This window comes from Coenobita brevimanus, chromosome 40, assembly GCF_032717465.1.
Source record: "Coenobita brevimanus isolate Jiangsu-jjx chromosome 40, ASM3271746v2, whole genome shotgun sequence".
Classification (NCBI taxonomy): Eukaryota; Metazoa; Arthropoda; class Malacostraca; order Decapoda; family Coenobitidae; genus Coenobita; species Coenobita brevimanus.
Genome location: NC_136993.1, coordinates 13,583,908 through 13,601,576, shown reverse-complemented (window position 1 = coordinate 13,601,576; position 17,669 = coordinate 13,583,908). Strand labels below are relative to the sequence as shown.

Below are 17,669 nucleotides of genomic sequence, written 5' to 3'. Positions count from 1 at the left end.
ATTACTCTCTCTGCCTAGCAATCAGTACATGCTAAGAAAAGTACGCTTTGGCTGAAAAATACAAGTGACAGCCTAAGCTTCATACATTCGAGGTCGCCATTAATTATAGCACACGATTACTGTCAGCAAGTTGAGAATCCTTGTGCAAACTCGGGTCTTCCATAGCCTCGAACTGCACACGGGTCCTCAACCTGTGCCTTAACCTACAGTACTTATATTAATATCGGGGAGCTGAGAATCCTTGTGCAAACTTGGGTCTTCCATAGCCTCGAGTCGCCTCTGTGGAGTTCTCTCTCAAACTTCCCCCTTAACCTATAGTGCTTATATTAGTATCGGGGAGCTGAGAATCCTTGTGCAAACTCGGGTCTTCCATAGCCTCGAGTCGCCTCTGCGGAGTTCTCTCTCGAACTTCCCCCTTAACCCCTACACCGCAGGCTTGTTTACCAATGACTTGCGTGTCCCGCGGGGTTATTTGGGCTCCGACAGACTCTCAAAAAATATTTGCCAAAAATCAGTTATTAGTCCTAGAATAATAAAATTACATATGCTTATGGCACATACCTTCAGCTTTCTCCTGGAATGATTGTTGAGCCTTCGTCGGTTACCGTAGGACTTGTGGAGACCTCTGAAGTAGGGTAACGACGTCTCCACTTTACACTTCCCGACAACCCGTAATATGATTACCACAGCCAGATACAAACACTATAAACACTATTCTACAATTTTCAAGTAGTTTGGGATCCATACTCAAAAAAAAAAAAAAAACACTGTGAAAGCAATGGAAATTACGAGCCCGTCTGATCGTCGCACTGGCACTAGTTCGCTCTTGGTACTCTGTCATTTATTATTCATAAAACCCCTCACACTTTATATTTCTATTACTATATAACACTTATATATATCTACAGTCTTTATCCATAAGTTTCCTTCAGTAGTATTAGTTTATTGTCACTGTAGGGATTCAATTTCTTTCAGTAAAATACGTAGCATTCACTTTCTCTTCCTGTATACTGGCATTGAGAGTGAATGTCACTTTCATCTTCACTCTCATAACTCATAGCATTCAGACATGCTAGAGTGAAACTTTCACTTTCATTACTCCTAGGGTATATACTCGTATTCTTATAATACTACTCATTTACATTTCTATTTACGTTCTCTATTTTATTTACGTTATTTACATTTCTATTTTATTTACACTGTGTTGTGCACTGTCACTTGAAATAACTTATAAAACTATTTTCCATTGTTCACGTATATTTACATTCATTACTTTCACTTGCTGTTTACACATTATTTACAATTCCACTTGCACTGTTTTACTCAATAGAAAGATCGCAGTCACTCTTTTATCAATTGTCAGCCCTTTACCTCTTTCCACACGAGGTTTAGTAGGGGGTAAAGGTCACAGGGCCATTTGCATGGGGGTGAAAAAAGGCCTTGAAGTCAGCAAGAAGAAACATACGTACCCTCGCTTCGGAAGATGAGAGTAAACTGATAACGGAGGGCCAGCGTGGAGGCCTGCTTAGGGGTTATTCAGAGTTACCAATATTAGTTCTTGAAACAGCTAAGTCTAGCACTGAAATGATTGGCAGGAAATCTAGACAATACATTATAAATTTGGTAGTTCCAGGTGAATGTAAATATCACTTAGGCTTCTCCCTTCCCTCCTTACATGTATATTTATTACGAAAATAGATTAGAGGCCTACTTAGGAGATATATATTCAGAGCTACCAATGTTAGATCTTGAAACAGCTTTGTCTAGCACTGAAATGATTGGCAGGAAATCTAGACAATACATTATAAATTAGGTAGTTCCAGGTGAATGTAAATATCACTTAGGCTTCTCCCTTCCCTCCTTACATGTATATTTATTACGAAAATAGATTAGAGGCCTACTTAGGAGATATATATATTCAGAGCTACCAATGTTAGATCTTGAAACAGCTTTGTCTAGCACTGAAATGATTGGCAGGAAATCTAGATAATACATTATAAATTAGGTAGTTCCAGGTGAATGTAAATATCACTTAGGCTTCTCCCTTCCCTCCTTACATGTATATTTATTACGAAAATAGATTATACGGCATATTTCAAGGGGAAAAAACAGCGAAAATTAGCGAACAAGTGCACGTGAGATGTTGTCAGGTGATAATTAGCCAGTTCCAGGTGTATGGCACTCTCACTTACCTTATTTCTTTCTTGTATATATTATTTGGTATAAGAATAGGACATAAGGCTTATTTCAATGGATGAAATTAGTGAAAAATTCCAGGGAAGATTTACTTAGCGTAGCACGGCCGGGCAGGCGAGAGGATAGGGTAATGGAGGGGGGGTAGGGAGGGGAGTCAAGAACGGGGAGAAATGGCTAAATTGTCAACAATGGATGGGAGTACAGATGAGATTAGGAGTGCTGACTAGTGTTGGACATTGGCAGTACTGATAGATGATACAAGCCCCCACTTGGAAGCCCGGGTGAATTCAAAATAACACAGAATCACAAAAGCGACGCCCTGCGGTATGATCCCTTGCTCCCAAGTGTCACGAAAGTGACGCCCCGCGGTTAAGGGGTTAATCCACAGTACTTATATTACTACCGGGAAGCTGAGAATCCTTGTGCAAACTCGGGTCTTCCATAGCCTCGAGTCGCCTCTGCGGAGTTCTCTCTCGAACTTCCCCCTTAACCTACGGTACATAATATGTATGTACAGGCCCTGGACATAATGTGTCCTGTGGGGCCAATGAGTGAGATGTCAGGTCTACACCCACTTCACCACTACCGTCTCTCAACTGACTCTGAGATTACAGGTGTGGTTACAAATGGCACAGGAAGGACATGTCCCTGATTAATGGTGTTACTTTGACATACAGTGCAGGAACGGACAAAACTATCTATATCTCGTCCCATCCCTGGCCAGAAAAAGTCAGCTTGGATACGGCCCTGGGTCTTCCTTTTGCCCATGTGACCCCCTGAGGCTGAACAATGACCCCATTGTAACACTGCTAGGCGGTACTTGGCGGGAACGACAAACTGCAGTCGAACCTCGCCCTCGGGTGTTCGTGACTCACGGTAGAGCCGTCCTTGTTTGCGAAGGAACTTGGCTCGACCTCCCCGTGAATACTTAATCACTCGACCCTTTTGTTTGTTCCGCACTGCAGCAAGTGTCGGGTCAGAATGTTGTTCTTATACAACAAGTTGACTACACATCAGATCTTGTGGCGATTCAATGATCTCTGGGGTGACACAGTCTGGAGCCTCAGCCATGGCTCGTCTTACCGCAGCAGCCGAAGTCTGAGTAGCGTCATGATCGGAGCAACTATCCTTGACTCCGTGAATGTTGCCTACAATTAGGTCAAATAAAGGTTCTGGCATGACAACTGCAAGTGTCGTACCAGTATAAAATGGAGATGCCACCTGGATATATGCCTCAGGGAACAATCTCACTGATCCATCAATAAGGTTTGCATGGATCTGTCGACCTGTATACTGCTCAGGCCGAACTAGACTCTGCTTGACAGAGCAACCTGAGGAACCATTATCTCTCAGGACCTTCACAGGAATGCCTCCCACAAACCCTGGCTGAACAAGGAAGGTACTGTCACCTGGGGGAGGGCCTGTAGAGGAAGCAGCTAGCCACTCATGAGGCTGCTGAATTGATTCGGCAAACATTGTGCCTTGAGAATTATGAACTTGAGGGTTTGTACTCACTGCCTGGGATGATGGAACATTGGCCATCTGTGGAGGGGGGTTCACTGTCACTGTAGGACTAGTGAACTGTGGGGTAGTACCCATACTGGTAGGGACGTGACCACCGTGCTGCTGCTGAGGAATGAAGGCTGCATTCGCTTCCTGCCTCTTTTGAGCAGGTGGTGAAAAAGTTTGTCCTGACTGTCGGTTGCATGGCTGGTACTGCTGCTGGTTAGGGTACTTGTTGTACCTCTTCCACTCAGGCTTCTGAGTATTTTGCCCCTGGTTCTTCCACTGCGGTTTTGGACCTTGGCCATTATTCTGAGAATGGCCTTGTTGCTGGGGTTCAGTCTGAGATGGCTTCCCAGACTTGTCAGTATCTTTTCTGTTCCAGGTGTTTTGCTTACGAGTTTGATACCCGTATGCAGTAAAGAATGCGTCAGCCTTTTCTGCCATTTGGCTGGCATCTTTCACCTGGCAGATCTTAAGCTGTGCTATGAGCTCAGCAGGCCACGACCTCCCTAGCTGTGTACGCAGCATAAGGTCAATTATCCCCTCACGCGTGGAAGGAGTTTCATCTTTCTCCATCCGCTCATTTAAGTAAGCAGTGAGACGGTCGAGGAACTCAACAGCTGTCTCCTTGTCTTGGAGACGAGCTCGCATGAACTGAACTTTGGCGTCGTCTACTGTGAGGCCATACGCCTTAATGAGTGCAGCTTTCATCATCTCATATGTGAGATTGTCTCCACGAATTCTGTGGAGAATATCGAGGGCAGGGCCCTCAAATAAACTAAGAAATTGAAGCCGCTTAGCTGCCTCATCCAGTTGATACATGTCTGCCATGTCCTCAAAACGAGCTAGGTACGGCTCGATTCGCTCGCCTTCCTTGTATGAAGGAAGCTTGATTCGTGGGGTCACCAGGACATGTGCAGGGAGAACGCTCGTGGAGCTTGGACGAACTGCACCAGATGTGTCTGAAGCCAAGGAATCTCGCTTGAGCTTCAGCACTTCAGTTCATGTTTTTCGCGTGCTTCTCGCTCGGTACGTTCGTGTTCTCGTTCTCTGTCTCGTTGTTCACGCTCGTATTCGCGTTGTTCACGCTCGTATTCGCGCTCCTTTTCGCGTTCCTCACGCTGTTCTCACTCGTATTCGCGCTGAATCTTACTCTCTTCATGGGCATCGTTCTCGTGCTGCTGCTCCTGATTATGCCGTGAGAGTATGTACTCTTTAATTTCAGTTGGGTCTATAAGACCCATTTCTTTGGCTTCCCGTAAAAATACAGTGGTAGCCATGGCGCTAATTTATTAAGCAAACCGAAACTGAGTACTGGCTGCTTCGCAAACGAATACTAATAAACACAAGTAAAGAATACAGGCACAATGAAGGGGGGGGGGAACAGGCACAAGCTAGTGGTGACCAGTCTTATCTAGTTAACTGGCAAAGATTAAAGCAAAAATGCAAATAACTGAGAACTCAATAATTAACACAATGGGTACGGCGGCTACCCAGGAGCGAATAAAATCGTCTGGCGTTACCAAGAATAAACTAGAGTTAAGTACTCTATTGATTAATAAAGCAAAAATTCACTTGCTAAATTAACGGTAAACACCAGTAAACTTGTGCCTATAAACTTTAATGATAAATTCCTAAATATGAATGAGTGAGAACTATCTCGTGAACAGCTTTAGAGCTAGGAGTTAATATCCTGGAATAAGGTCGCCAATTGTCACAGTTTTTTTTTTTAAATAACACGGGGTTTTTAAAATAAATGCTAAATATTATTTAATTGACAATAATATTCAATAATATTGAAGAGCAGGGACAATGATTGTCTTACTAAATTAAGCAACGATTACTTTACGCTGACTTCTTTGCACGATTCTCTAAGAACGAGAATTTATAAACTTCCTCAACAGTACACAGCAGAGACTAATTACTCAATTGCTGTTTCTTAGTACTGTTAGCCCTGGAGAAAGTTACTTCACCCCTGACAATAAATAACTAATACTAATAATAATATCAGGCTCTTGCTGGTGCTTAACTCCTAGGAGACACAACGGATTTTAAGTTTAATACAAGACTGGCCTAAGTACCAGTTATGAATAGCAAAACGTTTATGCAAGCTAGGAGCTATATGGAAAATAAGCTTAATTGTGAAGAAATGAAACAAGAGTTTACATTACACTGAGCTCAAGGAAAATAACTGTTAAATTTATTGATTACAAAAATAAATTTAACGTTACACTTCAAATGAATTCAAATAAAGAGATCGTACTCACTCACTCACTCGAGCTCAATTCTTACGCCTAGGAAAAACACCTTAATTTAACTCTTAAGACTAGGAAAACGAAAAGAAATACTGGTCGATGAATGCTGTGTATCACCCAAATCTAGGGTGGGAGCTTGGAGCTGTGATCTTGTGGAGCTTGGGTTGACCTCTCACACTGCTGGAGCACAGAACCTCTCTCCGTCAGAGCAAACACTGGACTCCATAAGTCGTGGGATACAAAAGTGGAGCACTAGGCCGCATTTTTCTAACGGTCGAGTGAGCGAAACGCGCCCAAAACAAATCGCTCAGTGGAAGCGCTAATATCTCACACAAAGACGATCACGTATGACACTGAAAAATTGATTTGACAAAGCTTCCGTCCGAATGAGCGGTTAACTGAACGATTCACAGTGAGTTTTCCACTAATAGCTCGTGGCTTCTCACAAAAGGGAAATGTCGCGAATTTGATTCGTGACACACTGCATTATCAACGTAGGAAGGGTTCATCCTGAGTTTCACTAACTCATCTAGAAGAATGTTGGTTCCTACAATGAACCTCATAGGAAATGAGTTACAGTTACTGACTAGTTGGTAAGCAGAGGTCAACTAAATCATAGAGAATAGAGCAACTGCAATACAACCCTGAATTCTAGAAAACTGAGTGACTACATTGTCTACTGTGCAGGGCAGTGACAATCATCTGTCAGTCCCAGGACTTTAATAAATATTATACGGTATTCGATTCTACTTCAGGACACTTTATAGCTCTTTGTACTACGAGTCTTAAAATATGGTAGGTGTCAGAAAATATTATAGACATCGTACTTAACTAATCGTATTTAAGAGGCTAGTCTAACCTTCATAAGGCGGACAATGGGAGTTCGATGAGCACTGTTCAGCTTAGCTACTGTGTACTTAGAATTGTGGTAGTTGGTGATGTAGCCAGCTCGACCATCCAACACCGACTGCACTGCAGCATCGTGTGATGGTAATGGGGCAAACTGCTTATACAGTTCCTGAAAGATGTGAAACTGCACTGTGATACGGATTATTCAGCTTTACATTTGGCAACTTTACCAAGTTGGAGAGCATTAAATGAAACACATGCAGTAAACAGTACCTGGTCGTAATCTGAGTGCCCGTGGAAACTTGTAACCCCTCTTCCTTAGCAACTGATTCTGTACATTGCACCTCATTATACTCTTGTATTACGTTTATATAATCTTTGTCTACAATAAATCGATATGATACAAGAGAATGTTAGATGTAATATGCAAAACTTATCACCATGTAAGTGGTGCTGCGAAAAATTCTGTAATACTTAAAATAAGGACCACAACTCATTTCACTGCATTTGATAGAGGAACACTTCAGTCCTTACTCTGAGATAAAAGTTCACAGATGTCTCCATGAGGCTGCCAAGAGTGGGTCCCAATCCAACAATGGTGAGACGTGACTCATAAAAATCCTTGAATGTGTCAATGGTGCGAGGTTGACGTGTGACGGTGAGGAAGGCAGTGAGGTTGGAACTGTAAGAAAACCCCATCACCATCGCATACAGCCACAGGAAGGCCACGATCACGCGGCTGGGGTTGGTAGTGGGCTCCCGTGCCAGGGATTCTTGTAGGTGCATGGAGGTGGCGTGCAGGTAGCTCGAGGTCAGAGACTCCAGGTAGGACGTCTTGCCCAGGCTGAGGCCAGAAATAAGATGGTGTAATCACATTTTGAGAAATTTCGGGGTCATTAAGAAAATGTTATGGAAGGAAGTAAGCACTTTGAAGAGAACGACAGAGCAGACAGATGACGGGAAAGAATGCAGGATTAGCACTGAATTTGATGATCTTAAAAGAAAATACGGAATATGTATATTAAAGTCTTTTTCAGCATAAATGATTACTGCAATCCCGAGTGGAATATTTTGTCAGTGAAGGTTAACTTGATGAGGTGATAGTTGGGTGTGGTAAGCCAGGAAAAGAGGACATGGCTACTGAAAGCACGAAAAAATAATGCACGACGTAGCAGGGATGGATGACGTAATAATACCTCAGTAAAAAAAAATAACATGTGGAATGGTTTGACTACATAATGCATGCCTAGGTCGAGGTTAAAGATTTGAACACAGGTAGACTGTATATACTGGACCGCCGTACAGAGGCAAAAGTAGCAAAAGTGAAATAAAATTTAGACCTACAGTAATATTTCTTTAACCTATAGGACAGAGTGTAAAGAAGAGTCATGATAGGAAGATTAATACATCACTCAAAACACCATTTCACGAAGAACAAGTTTCCATTTGTGGCAAGGTGTGTGTGTGTGTGTGTGAGAGAGAGAGAGAGAGAGAGAGAGAGAGAGAGAGACAGACAGACAGACAGACAGAGAGTCAGGGGTTTTCTGTAAGCAATAGTGGTTAAAAGCAAATAGAAAAGTCAAGGATATCTATGTATCTCTTATGACGCAGAGCGAGGTCGTCCATCATGCACCTGCCGCCGTCAAGTGAATATAAATTGAGTGACAAACCAAATGATTTCCTGTAACTCTGGATACCATTTACTACACCAGATGGTAACCACACAGTCAAAAAGGCATCCCGTGATCAAGTGAGGTGAGGTGGCTATGCGTGTTTTTTGTTCAACCAGTGCCGCTCAAGGGATTAAATGTCGGAACTTATGAACCTAGTTCCGGGCCCACAATAAAGTAGTGGATAATGGATGAAGAGACATATGATGAAACTAACTGAGATGCATTGTGGTAAGTGTTAGTGATAAATTTGGGTAGCAGAAACATTTTAAAGTGCAGAAGGATTACTGGTTCAAGCGAGCAAAACAATGTAAAAGAGCAGTGAGATCTAGCTATCTATCTATCCATCTATTGCCAGACGCCTTAATCCTTTAATGGGTGGCCCAAAACAAATCGCCTCGATGTCGCCCAATCCCCCTCAATTTCGCTTACCTCCTCCCAGCTCACACCCCCATTTCTCATATACCTCTCTGCTACATCCCTTCATCTCATCCTCGGCCTCCCCTACCCTCTTCCCTCTCCAGCTCACTCACATACACTCTCCTCGTCAGTCTCTAGCTCTCCATCCTCTCCACATGACAAAACCACCTCAGGGTATTTCTCGTATCACTTGCTATCACTTCCACATCCACACCACAATGCTCCTTCACTTCCTTATTTGCTGGTCTGTCTCTCCACGTAACTGCTCATGCTCCTCCCAAATAACTCATTTCTACTGCTCTCACTCTTGTCTTGATTCCTACCAACAACATCCAAATTTCACGTCCATACGTGAGAATTGTTATCACAAGACTCTCATGCAGCAACTTTTTTTTACTTCCATGCTCACTTCCCTATTTCTCATCATTGCTTTCAATGAACCAGCAAACTTTCTTCTTTGTTGTTCCCTTTCAAGCACTTCATCCTCCATCATCTCGTGAGGTCAGTCTGCTCAGACGTGCTAGAGACCTGTGGTAGTGTTGTGCTAGTGTGTTTTAGTGATCTGTGATAGTGCTGTGTTAGTGTGTTGTAGTGATCAGCGGTAGTGCTGTGCTAGTGATCCGTGAAAGTGTTGTGCTAGTGTGTTGTGGTGACCCGTAGTGACCCGTGATAATGCTGTCCTACCTTGTGTGAATTTGTGCGTAATGGCTTCCTCGGCAGAGAGCTGCGTCCCCACTGCAGGTATTGAAAAGGACTACCTTGAATTAAAGGAGGAACTTCTCGAACTGAAGCGGGAGGTACAAATTCTCAGGCAGGAGAAGTCACAAATGAGGAAATTGTTGGAGGAGATGTTGGAGGAGAAAGAGAAAAAGGCTGAAGGTTGGACACTAGTTAACAAGGGTTCAACGAAGTTCACTCTTAAGAAGCAAACGGAAGTTAAGACCACTAATGCCTTTGACGCACTACGGGACGAATGAGAAGCGAAGGCAGAGAGGGAAGTAGAGGAGAAGGACGGTGAGAGAACTCCCAGTACAGGTAAGTATAATCAGAAGAAGAAAGGTAAGAAAAATGTTGCTGTTGTTGGAGACTCCCAGGTGAGATATCTTAACAGAGCCATGTATACTCCGCTCGCTAAACATGTGTGTCTTCCAGGGGCCAGGGTGGCTATTGTGATAGAAAAAAATTCAAATATCGTGAAGGACAGTGGTGACAAACCCACTGTGTGCCTCAGTGTAGGAGGCAATGATATTAGTAGCCGTAAGAGTGAGGTACTGTGGCAAAGGTACAAGTTGATGTTAGAAAAGGTTAGGGAGAGGGAAGGAACCCCTGTAGTGCTCGGTGTTTTACCCAGGTGGCGAGTTGGAAGAGAGTGGTTGAGCAGGGCAATAGGTTTTAATTGCCACCTTGAAAGGTAATGCAAAGATAATGCAATGCCTTTCATAGACAGCTGGGACCGGTTTTATGGACGGAGTGCCTTGTATAGTTGGGATGGGACTCAGCAGGCAGGGAAATACTGTTTTAGCTGGATTTTTTCGAGGTTGAGACGTAGGTGTACAGGAAGTTGCAGCAACTACACTCAGAAATCATTATTACCATGTTTGGATAGATGCATCAAGACTTGCAAAATTAAGAACAACAGTTAAACCATTAGTGTAGATACATCCACTCAGGCATCTCAAATTGAGCAGGCGATGATAGATAATAGAAAAATCGATGATAGAAGGGCGATAAGCGGTAGTACAAAAAAATTTTATATTAGTAAAGTGAAGAGTTTCCCATAAATAAATAAAATAAATAACAGTAAATAACAGTAAATAAATAACAGTAATAAAATAAATAACAGTAAATAAATAACAGTAATAAAATAAATAACAGTAAATGCCAAGGTAGAGGCATAACTACTAGTAATAATCTGAAAGAGTACTACACAAACAGGCTTGAGTTTACGTAATAAAATGGATGAACTGAGGGCTTTAATTTGTACAGAGAAAATAGACATTGCCATTATTAGTGAAACTTGGATGAATACAGACACTCGAAAATTTTTAGCAGAATATCAGATAAAAGGCATAATATTTTTGTGTCAAACCGTCAGGGAAGAAAGGGGGGAGGGGTAGCTATTTATGTAAATGATTCATTAAACTGTTACAATACAGCAGACATTAAAGTAAATAGGGACACAGCAAGTGTCTGGGTTGAAATTAGTAACTATAGGGAGAAATTAGTCTTAGGAGCAATTTACAGATCTCCTAAATTAAGTACACCGCTTCCCGTCCTATCAGCGAAGTTAAGCAATGTTGGGTCTGGTTAGTACTTGGATGGGTGACCACCTGGGAACACCAGATGCTGTTGGCATCCCTACGTGTCAAGTGGGGTTGGTGGAGGATTAGTGCCCCTCCCTGTAAAACAATTAACTCTAAGCCCTTGGCCACCCCGTGTGGGATACATGGCGTCTGGCAATGAATGATCAATGAATGATAGTAAGTACCTTTGGGAGGAAATTAGGAAAGCATCACAGTCCAGCTTATTAATAATTGTAGGGGACCTTAATCTGCCAAGGATAGATTGGAGAAATCAGACTGGAGATGCAGTCAGAGGAATTTCTAGAGGTAGTACAGGATAATTTCCTGTACCAGTATATCAGGGAGTCCACCAGAGGTAATAATATACTATATTTGGTTTTAGCTAAGAAAGAAAATATCATTAGTGATATAGAGGTTTGTGAATGACTTGGTAGTAGCAATCATGAAGAAATTAAGTACAAATTTATTTGGGATGTCTGTTCCACTGAAAATACCTCCACCGTTCCTAATTTTCGTCTAGGAGATTTCGATGGCTTAAAAGCTTAATTTCGAATGGTATTCCACAGGGAGATTAGCTATTTGAGGGAATGCCAGGTCAGTGGGGAACCCCAGGTCATAGGTGAAGGGCAGGAAACACGTGGGAATGTCCATCAGGGGTCTGTGAGGGGGGAGGTGGTAGATGGGAATGTAGTCCAGGTGACGGGAATTAACTCAGCTCCAGTACCAAGCAGACGTTCGACCAGTGAGAAGTATAACGAGTTAATAAATATAATACACGGAGGCCAAGATAGATTTATCCCTTCAAAACCGTTTAGAACGAATAATTCAGAACCAAGATGGTTAAACAACAAATTAAAATCTCTCATAGGCCAAAGGAAAGGAATATATAGAAAAGTAAAACGTGGAGAGGAACATTTACGTAACCGGTACATGATTTTAAATAGAGAAGTAAAGAAGGAGATAAAGCAAAGAGAAGTTGTGAAATTAAGGTTGATAGTGAATCAAAAGAAAACCCCAAGGGTTTTTATCAAATGTACCGTACGAAAAATAAAGATAGGATAGGACCACTCAGTACAGAATCAAGTGACATTACCAGTGAAGATAAAGAAATGTGCTCCATCCTAAATAATTATTTCATATCAGTATTCCCCAAGGAAAATCTAGACTTGGTCCCTCAAGCAGCAAATATTTACGATGAGAATACAAAAAATATTCTTAGTAAAATAACCATTAGTAAGGAGGGCGTAATGAAAGAAATTAATACGTTAAAACCTCAAAAATTGCCAGGTCCGGGCGATATATATGCAAAAATTATACAAGAAACCAAAGAAGAATTATGTCAGCCACTTTTAACATTATTTAATGACTCTTTAAGTTCAGGAGAAGTTCCAGAGGCGTGGAAGACCGCAAAGGTAGTGCCCATCTTTAAAATGGGTGATAAATCAGCTACGTCGAATTATCGTCCGATAAGTCTAACGTCAATAGTAGGAAAAATGTCAGAGTCAATTTTGGCAAATAAGATTAGAGAACACTTAGAAAGATTTAAACTTATAAACGAAAGTCAGCACGGATTCAGGCAAGACGATCCTGCCTCACAAACTTGTTGTCATTCTACTCGGAGGTCTATGAGGCAGTAGATAGCGATTAAGCTTACAATGTTATTTATCTGGACTTTAGTAAAGCTTTTGATAAGGTCCCACAAGAAAGGTTAGTTAGAAAGGTTCGAGCACACGGTATAGACGGCGATATCTTAAAATGGATAGAATCCTGGCTGAAAGGACGAAAGCAGAGAGTATTAACCCGCGCCGTCCCGAGGACGTACTTCCACGTCCTCACGTTTTGTCACAGCCAGTCCCGAGGACGTACTTCAACGTCCTGCAATTGCAAGGTTCATAATTTCCACAAATTTCAAAATTCGCGGGAGATTTTCGTTTCGCCCGGGTACCCAAGCCTCCCCTACCTGCCGCCAGGCGGGCAGTGTCCTAGACCCCGCGTGACCCGCGCTCGCCCTTGTCTCGGTCACTCACCTGCCAGCAGTGACCCAGGTCAGACATGGCGCGGAAAGGTCTCTCAGATGAGCAAATTGCATCCGTCCTGGAAGCCTTCACTGGAGACAGTGATTCTCCACTCGATGATGATGTGGTGGATCGCGATTACGTCCAGCCAGAGGAAGAAATAAGTAGCAGTGATGAGGAGGTCCCTTCGCCCCGAAAATCGTGGTATGTGACATACCGTAAGGCAAGGGAAGGCCAGGCTGCTCCCCAACCACGTGCACAGCTATCTCTCCATCACTATTCTGATCAGGACGAGGATGAGGACGATGAGGATGACGGAGGGCTAGGACGTGATATCGCCGAGTGGTTGGGAAAGGAAAAAATATCACCACGTGGATCAGAAGGTGGGGCGAGACGACACCTAAGGTATGGTTCAAGTACTTTGTCTGGGGAAGTAGCAAGTGGTGTGGTGGGATTGCTGGGAGAAAGGGAAAGTGTTGTGGCGGCAGCGCGGGGTGAAAGTAAGAGTGGTGTGGGGGTAGTGCGGGGTGAAGGGGCCATTGGTGGGAGGGAGGCAGCACGAGCACGTGGTGCTCGTTGGCCTAGGGGAGAGGAGGTTGAGTCACTCCCCAGCACTTCTTTCGCCCCTGAATATGCCCAAACTTCCTCCCCACAGCCCCAGGATGTGGGGAAAGGAAAGAAAGGGAAGGGAAAGGGTAAAGGAAAAGGGAGAGGGAAGAGAAGTGCGAGTGATGAGAGGCGCCGCTCTCCACCTCCCCAACCTCCCCCACCACCCTCACCTCCCCACCCTGACGAAGGGGACGATGGTGACGTGGCTGGAGACGGTGGTGTCACGTGGAACTGGGAGGATGGGAGTAATTTTACTCCCATCATTCACCAGTTCACTGAGGAGTGGCGGTCAGGTTGCACGGCTCCAGGTGTAAATGCTGGGTCGTCACGTTTAGATTTTTCAATTTGTTTTTTGATGAGGCGTTTGTTGGGCGCATAGTAGAAGAGACGAATATATTTTCACAATCCCAGCGCCTTGAAAGTGAACGCCTAGGAACCACTAGCAAGCATGCAGAACAGTATGACTTTCCCGTGACTATATCAGAGATGTTCCTATTTTTGGCCCTGGTAATCTTGATGGGTATGGTGAAGAAAAATCAAATTCCTGCCTATTGGACAACGGACCCAATCATCCTAACACCTTTCTTTGGAAAGGTGATGGGTCGTAATAGATTTCAGTTTATTCTCGGCCGCCTCCACTTTTTTGATGCAGATGATCCAGCCAATGCAAATAACACCGATAAAATGAGGAGAATTAGGCTGGTATTTGATCATTTACGGGAAATGTTCCGCTCCTCATTTATCCCTACAGAGACCTCGTCATAGACGAGAGTCTTGTGTTGTGGAGAGGCAATATTTCCTTTAGGCAGTATATACCCAGCAAGAGACACCGTTTCGGGTTCAAGATCTTTGTTATGTGTGACTGTAAGACTGGTTATGTGCAAGACATAGTCTTGTACACGGGCGCACAGACAGATATAATAGAAGATCGGAGTATAGGACTCTCTGGGGCCGTGGTGAAGACAATGATAGAAGAGTACCTTCATCGTGGTCATGTTTTGTACCTGGACAACTGGTACACTAGCCCTCTTCTCGCTAGGTTCCTCCACCAACACGATACCGGAGTCTGTGGTACAGTCAGAGAGAAACCGTCGCCATATGGTCAAGATAGGGAGGAAACTTGACAAGAATGAGGTGGTTTTCTTCCAGGCCAATAACATCCTGGCAACCCTGTGGAACCACAACAGGGAAGTTTGCCTCCTATCAACTGTTCACAGCCCCCTGATGCACCGCACAGACTCCGTGGATCACCGTAGCGAGAGGAGGCGCAACGTATGGAAACCAGAGTCTGTACTTGCCTATAATCTGAACATGAGGCAAGTTGATCAGTCAGACTCGATGATTTCAAGTGTTGACTGTGCCAGGACAACGATGAAGTGGTACAAGAAACTTTTTCCACTTGCTCGACATCACGGTCCTGAACGCCCACTACCTGCATGCAATGACCAGCGGAGTATCCGAGAACTTTGAGGGGTTTGTGAGGGAGCTGGCACGTGAAATAATCGCCAAGCATGCCCAGGAAAGACCCCAACACCGCCCCCGCGACCCCCGTGCTGCTCAGACTCCCCTACGTCTTGCAGCCCGCCACTACCCCAGCGCAATCCCTTCCGAACCAAACCGTCGTAAACCCCAGCGTCGCTGCCATGTATGTAAGCACTCGACAGTCAGACCATCAACGCAGAGAAAAGACACAAGATACGAGTGTGTCGAGTGCAATGTTGCGTTGTGCCTTCAGCCTTGTTTCAAGGAATACCATAATCTCGTACACTTCTGAAACTGTGTGGGAAGGCGAAATGACGCTCATGATAATGGTAAGGCCAGTCAGTAGGTGCTAAGTCAAATATAAAGTTGAAACGGGTGTTATTTTTTCAGAAAAGTAATGTATAAGATGAGAATTAGTGTAAGTGGAAAGAATTGTTATCAAAACTACACCCACTGTGTAAATCTGGTCAGTAAATATGTGATAGCAAGGAAATAAAGTGGAAATGGGTGTAATGTTAGCATGAATAAAACGTATAAGTTGAACATTACTGTAAGTTGTCATAATTGATGTCACGAGTACACCCACATTCTGGTCAGTAAGTATGTGATAGGAATTATATACAGTGGATGATGTTGTAATGTTAGTAGTAAGGTATTTTATAAGTTGATTACTTGTGTAAGATGAAACAAATGATATCGCGATAACACTCCCTGTGTAAGTACGCGCAAATATGACGCTAAGTTCCATCGTACGTTCAGAAATGATGTAATATCAATTATATCAAGTGTTTACATGTGCAATGTTAGTGTAGAATAATTATATAAGTAAAAAAATAGGTTGTAAGTTGAATTAGTTGTCATAGCGACTTCACCGTGTGTGTTACTATGCGCTAATATTACGCTATATATTTACGTAAGGCCTGAAATAATCTCAAAACAGTTATATAAAGTTGAAAAGTGTATAATAATATTAGAAAGGTATTATGTTAGTAGAAAAAGCACAATACGAGTTGAAACATCAGTCACAGCGAGTTCACTCACTACGTAATTTAGCACTAGCATTACGCTAAATGTTATCAAAAGGCCTGTGAATACGTAAAAACAGTTCAATATATTGTAAAATGGTATAATGTTATTGTAGAAGTATTATGTAAGTAAAAAAAATTATATGTATCATGATTTTAGAATGTTAGCGATTCATCGGAACCAAGTTGGCCGATTTTGCTCGTTTCTCACGATGGTACAATGGTTATTTCTGCTCTATTTTTGTATAAAATCCAATATACTCTTTTATCACATGTTTTTATGTTTGTAATAAATTCATTTCTACTTACTTTCATTGGTTTCCCAAACTTATAATACCATAGAAAACGTTTGATGCTCACACCGCATAGGGAGAACACGGGACCAGGTGGGACGAACGCATACCTGGTTAAGCTAATTAGGGACCCCAGGGACCACTTTCTTTGCCACCGGCCATTGTTTCTGACCAAAAGCGAAAGTTTAAGCAAAAAAAAAAAAGGTCGAAAATTGCCCGGGATTGGGGGGTACCAGTGGTCGAAAAGTTGCCGGGACGGGGCGGGTTAATAAATGGAACTAAGTCGGACAGGGGATTAGTAACTAGTGGTGTACCGCAGGGTTCAGTACTCGGCCCCTTATTATTTATTATATATATAAATGATCTAGACTTAGGAGTCAATAGCAGCATCAGCAAATTTGCCGACGATACAAAAATAGGGCGTATCATTAACTCGACTGACGATTGCCATAACTTACAAAAAGACCTCGATACATTGTCCAAATGGTCTAAAACTTGGGAAATGGAATTTAACGGTGAAAAATGTAATGTACTTAACGTAGGCAAGACCATTGGAGACAATAAATACAGCTTAGATAGCAAAGAAATTAGCAACTCGGAATGCGAGAGGGATCTAGGAGTTATGGTTAGTAACGACCTCAAACCAAGGCAACAGTGTATTAATGCGAGAAATAAAGCAAATAGGGTCCTAGGATTTATTTCGAGAAGCGTGAGCAATAGATCATCAAAAGTAATACTGAAACTTTATCTACCATTAGTAAGGCCACATTTAGACTACGCAGTACAATTTTGGTGTCCTTACTATAGAATGGATATTAATTCGTTAGAAAATGTACTGAGAAGAATGACAAAAATGATATATGACGTCCGGAACCTGTCATATGAAGACAGACTGAAAAGACTAAGTCTGCATTCGCTAGAGAGGCGTAGAGTAAGGGGAGACTTAATTGAGGTGTTTAAGTGGATGAAGGGTATAAATAAGGGAGATATTAGCAAGGTATATAAAGTGCGCATACAGGATAGAACTAGAAATAATGGTTTCAAAC

The 17,669-nt window shown here is 42.8% G+C and overlaps 1 protein-coding gene and 1 pseudogene across 1 annotated transcript in view; one reads left to right on the top strand and one right to left on the bottom strand.

The window, feature by feature from the left end:
• Nucleotides 1-17,669, bottom strand: part of LOC145396961 (putative glutamate receptor) — a 237,806-nt gene that overhangs the window by 24,677 nt on the left and 195,460 nt on the right. The window contains exons 9-10 of the mRNA XM_080270194.1: nt 7,341-7,650; nt 6,817-6,975 (exon numbers count right to left, since the gene is read on the bottom strand). Coding sequence (XP_080126320.1) covers nt 6,817-6,975; nt 7,341-7,650 — 469 coding nt within the window. The remainder of the gene's footprint in view (nt 1-6,816; nt 6,976-7,340; nt 7,651-17,669) is intronic.
• On the top strand, nt 11,133-11,251 carry LOC145397322 (5S ribosomal RNA; annotated as a pseudogene).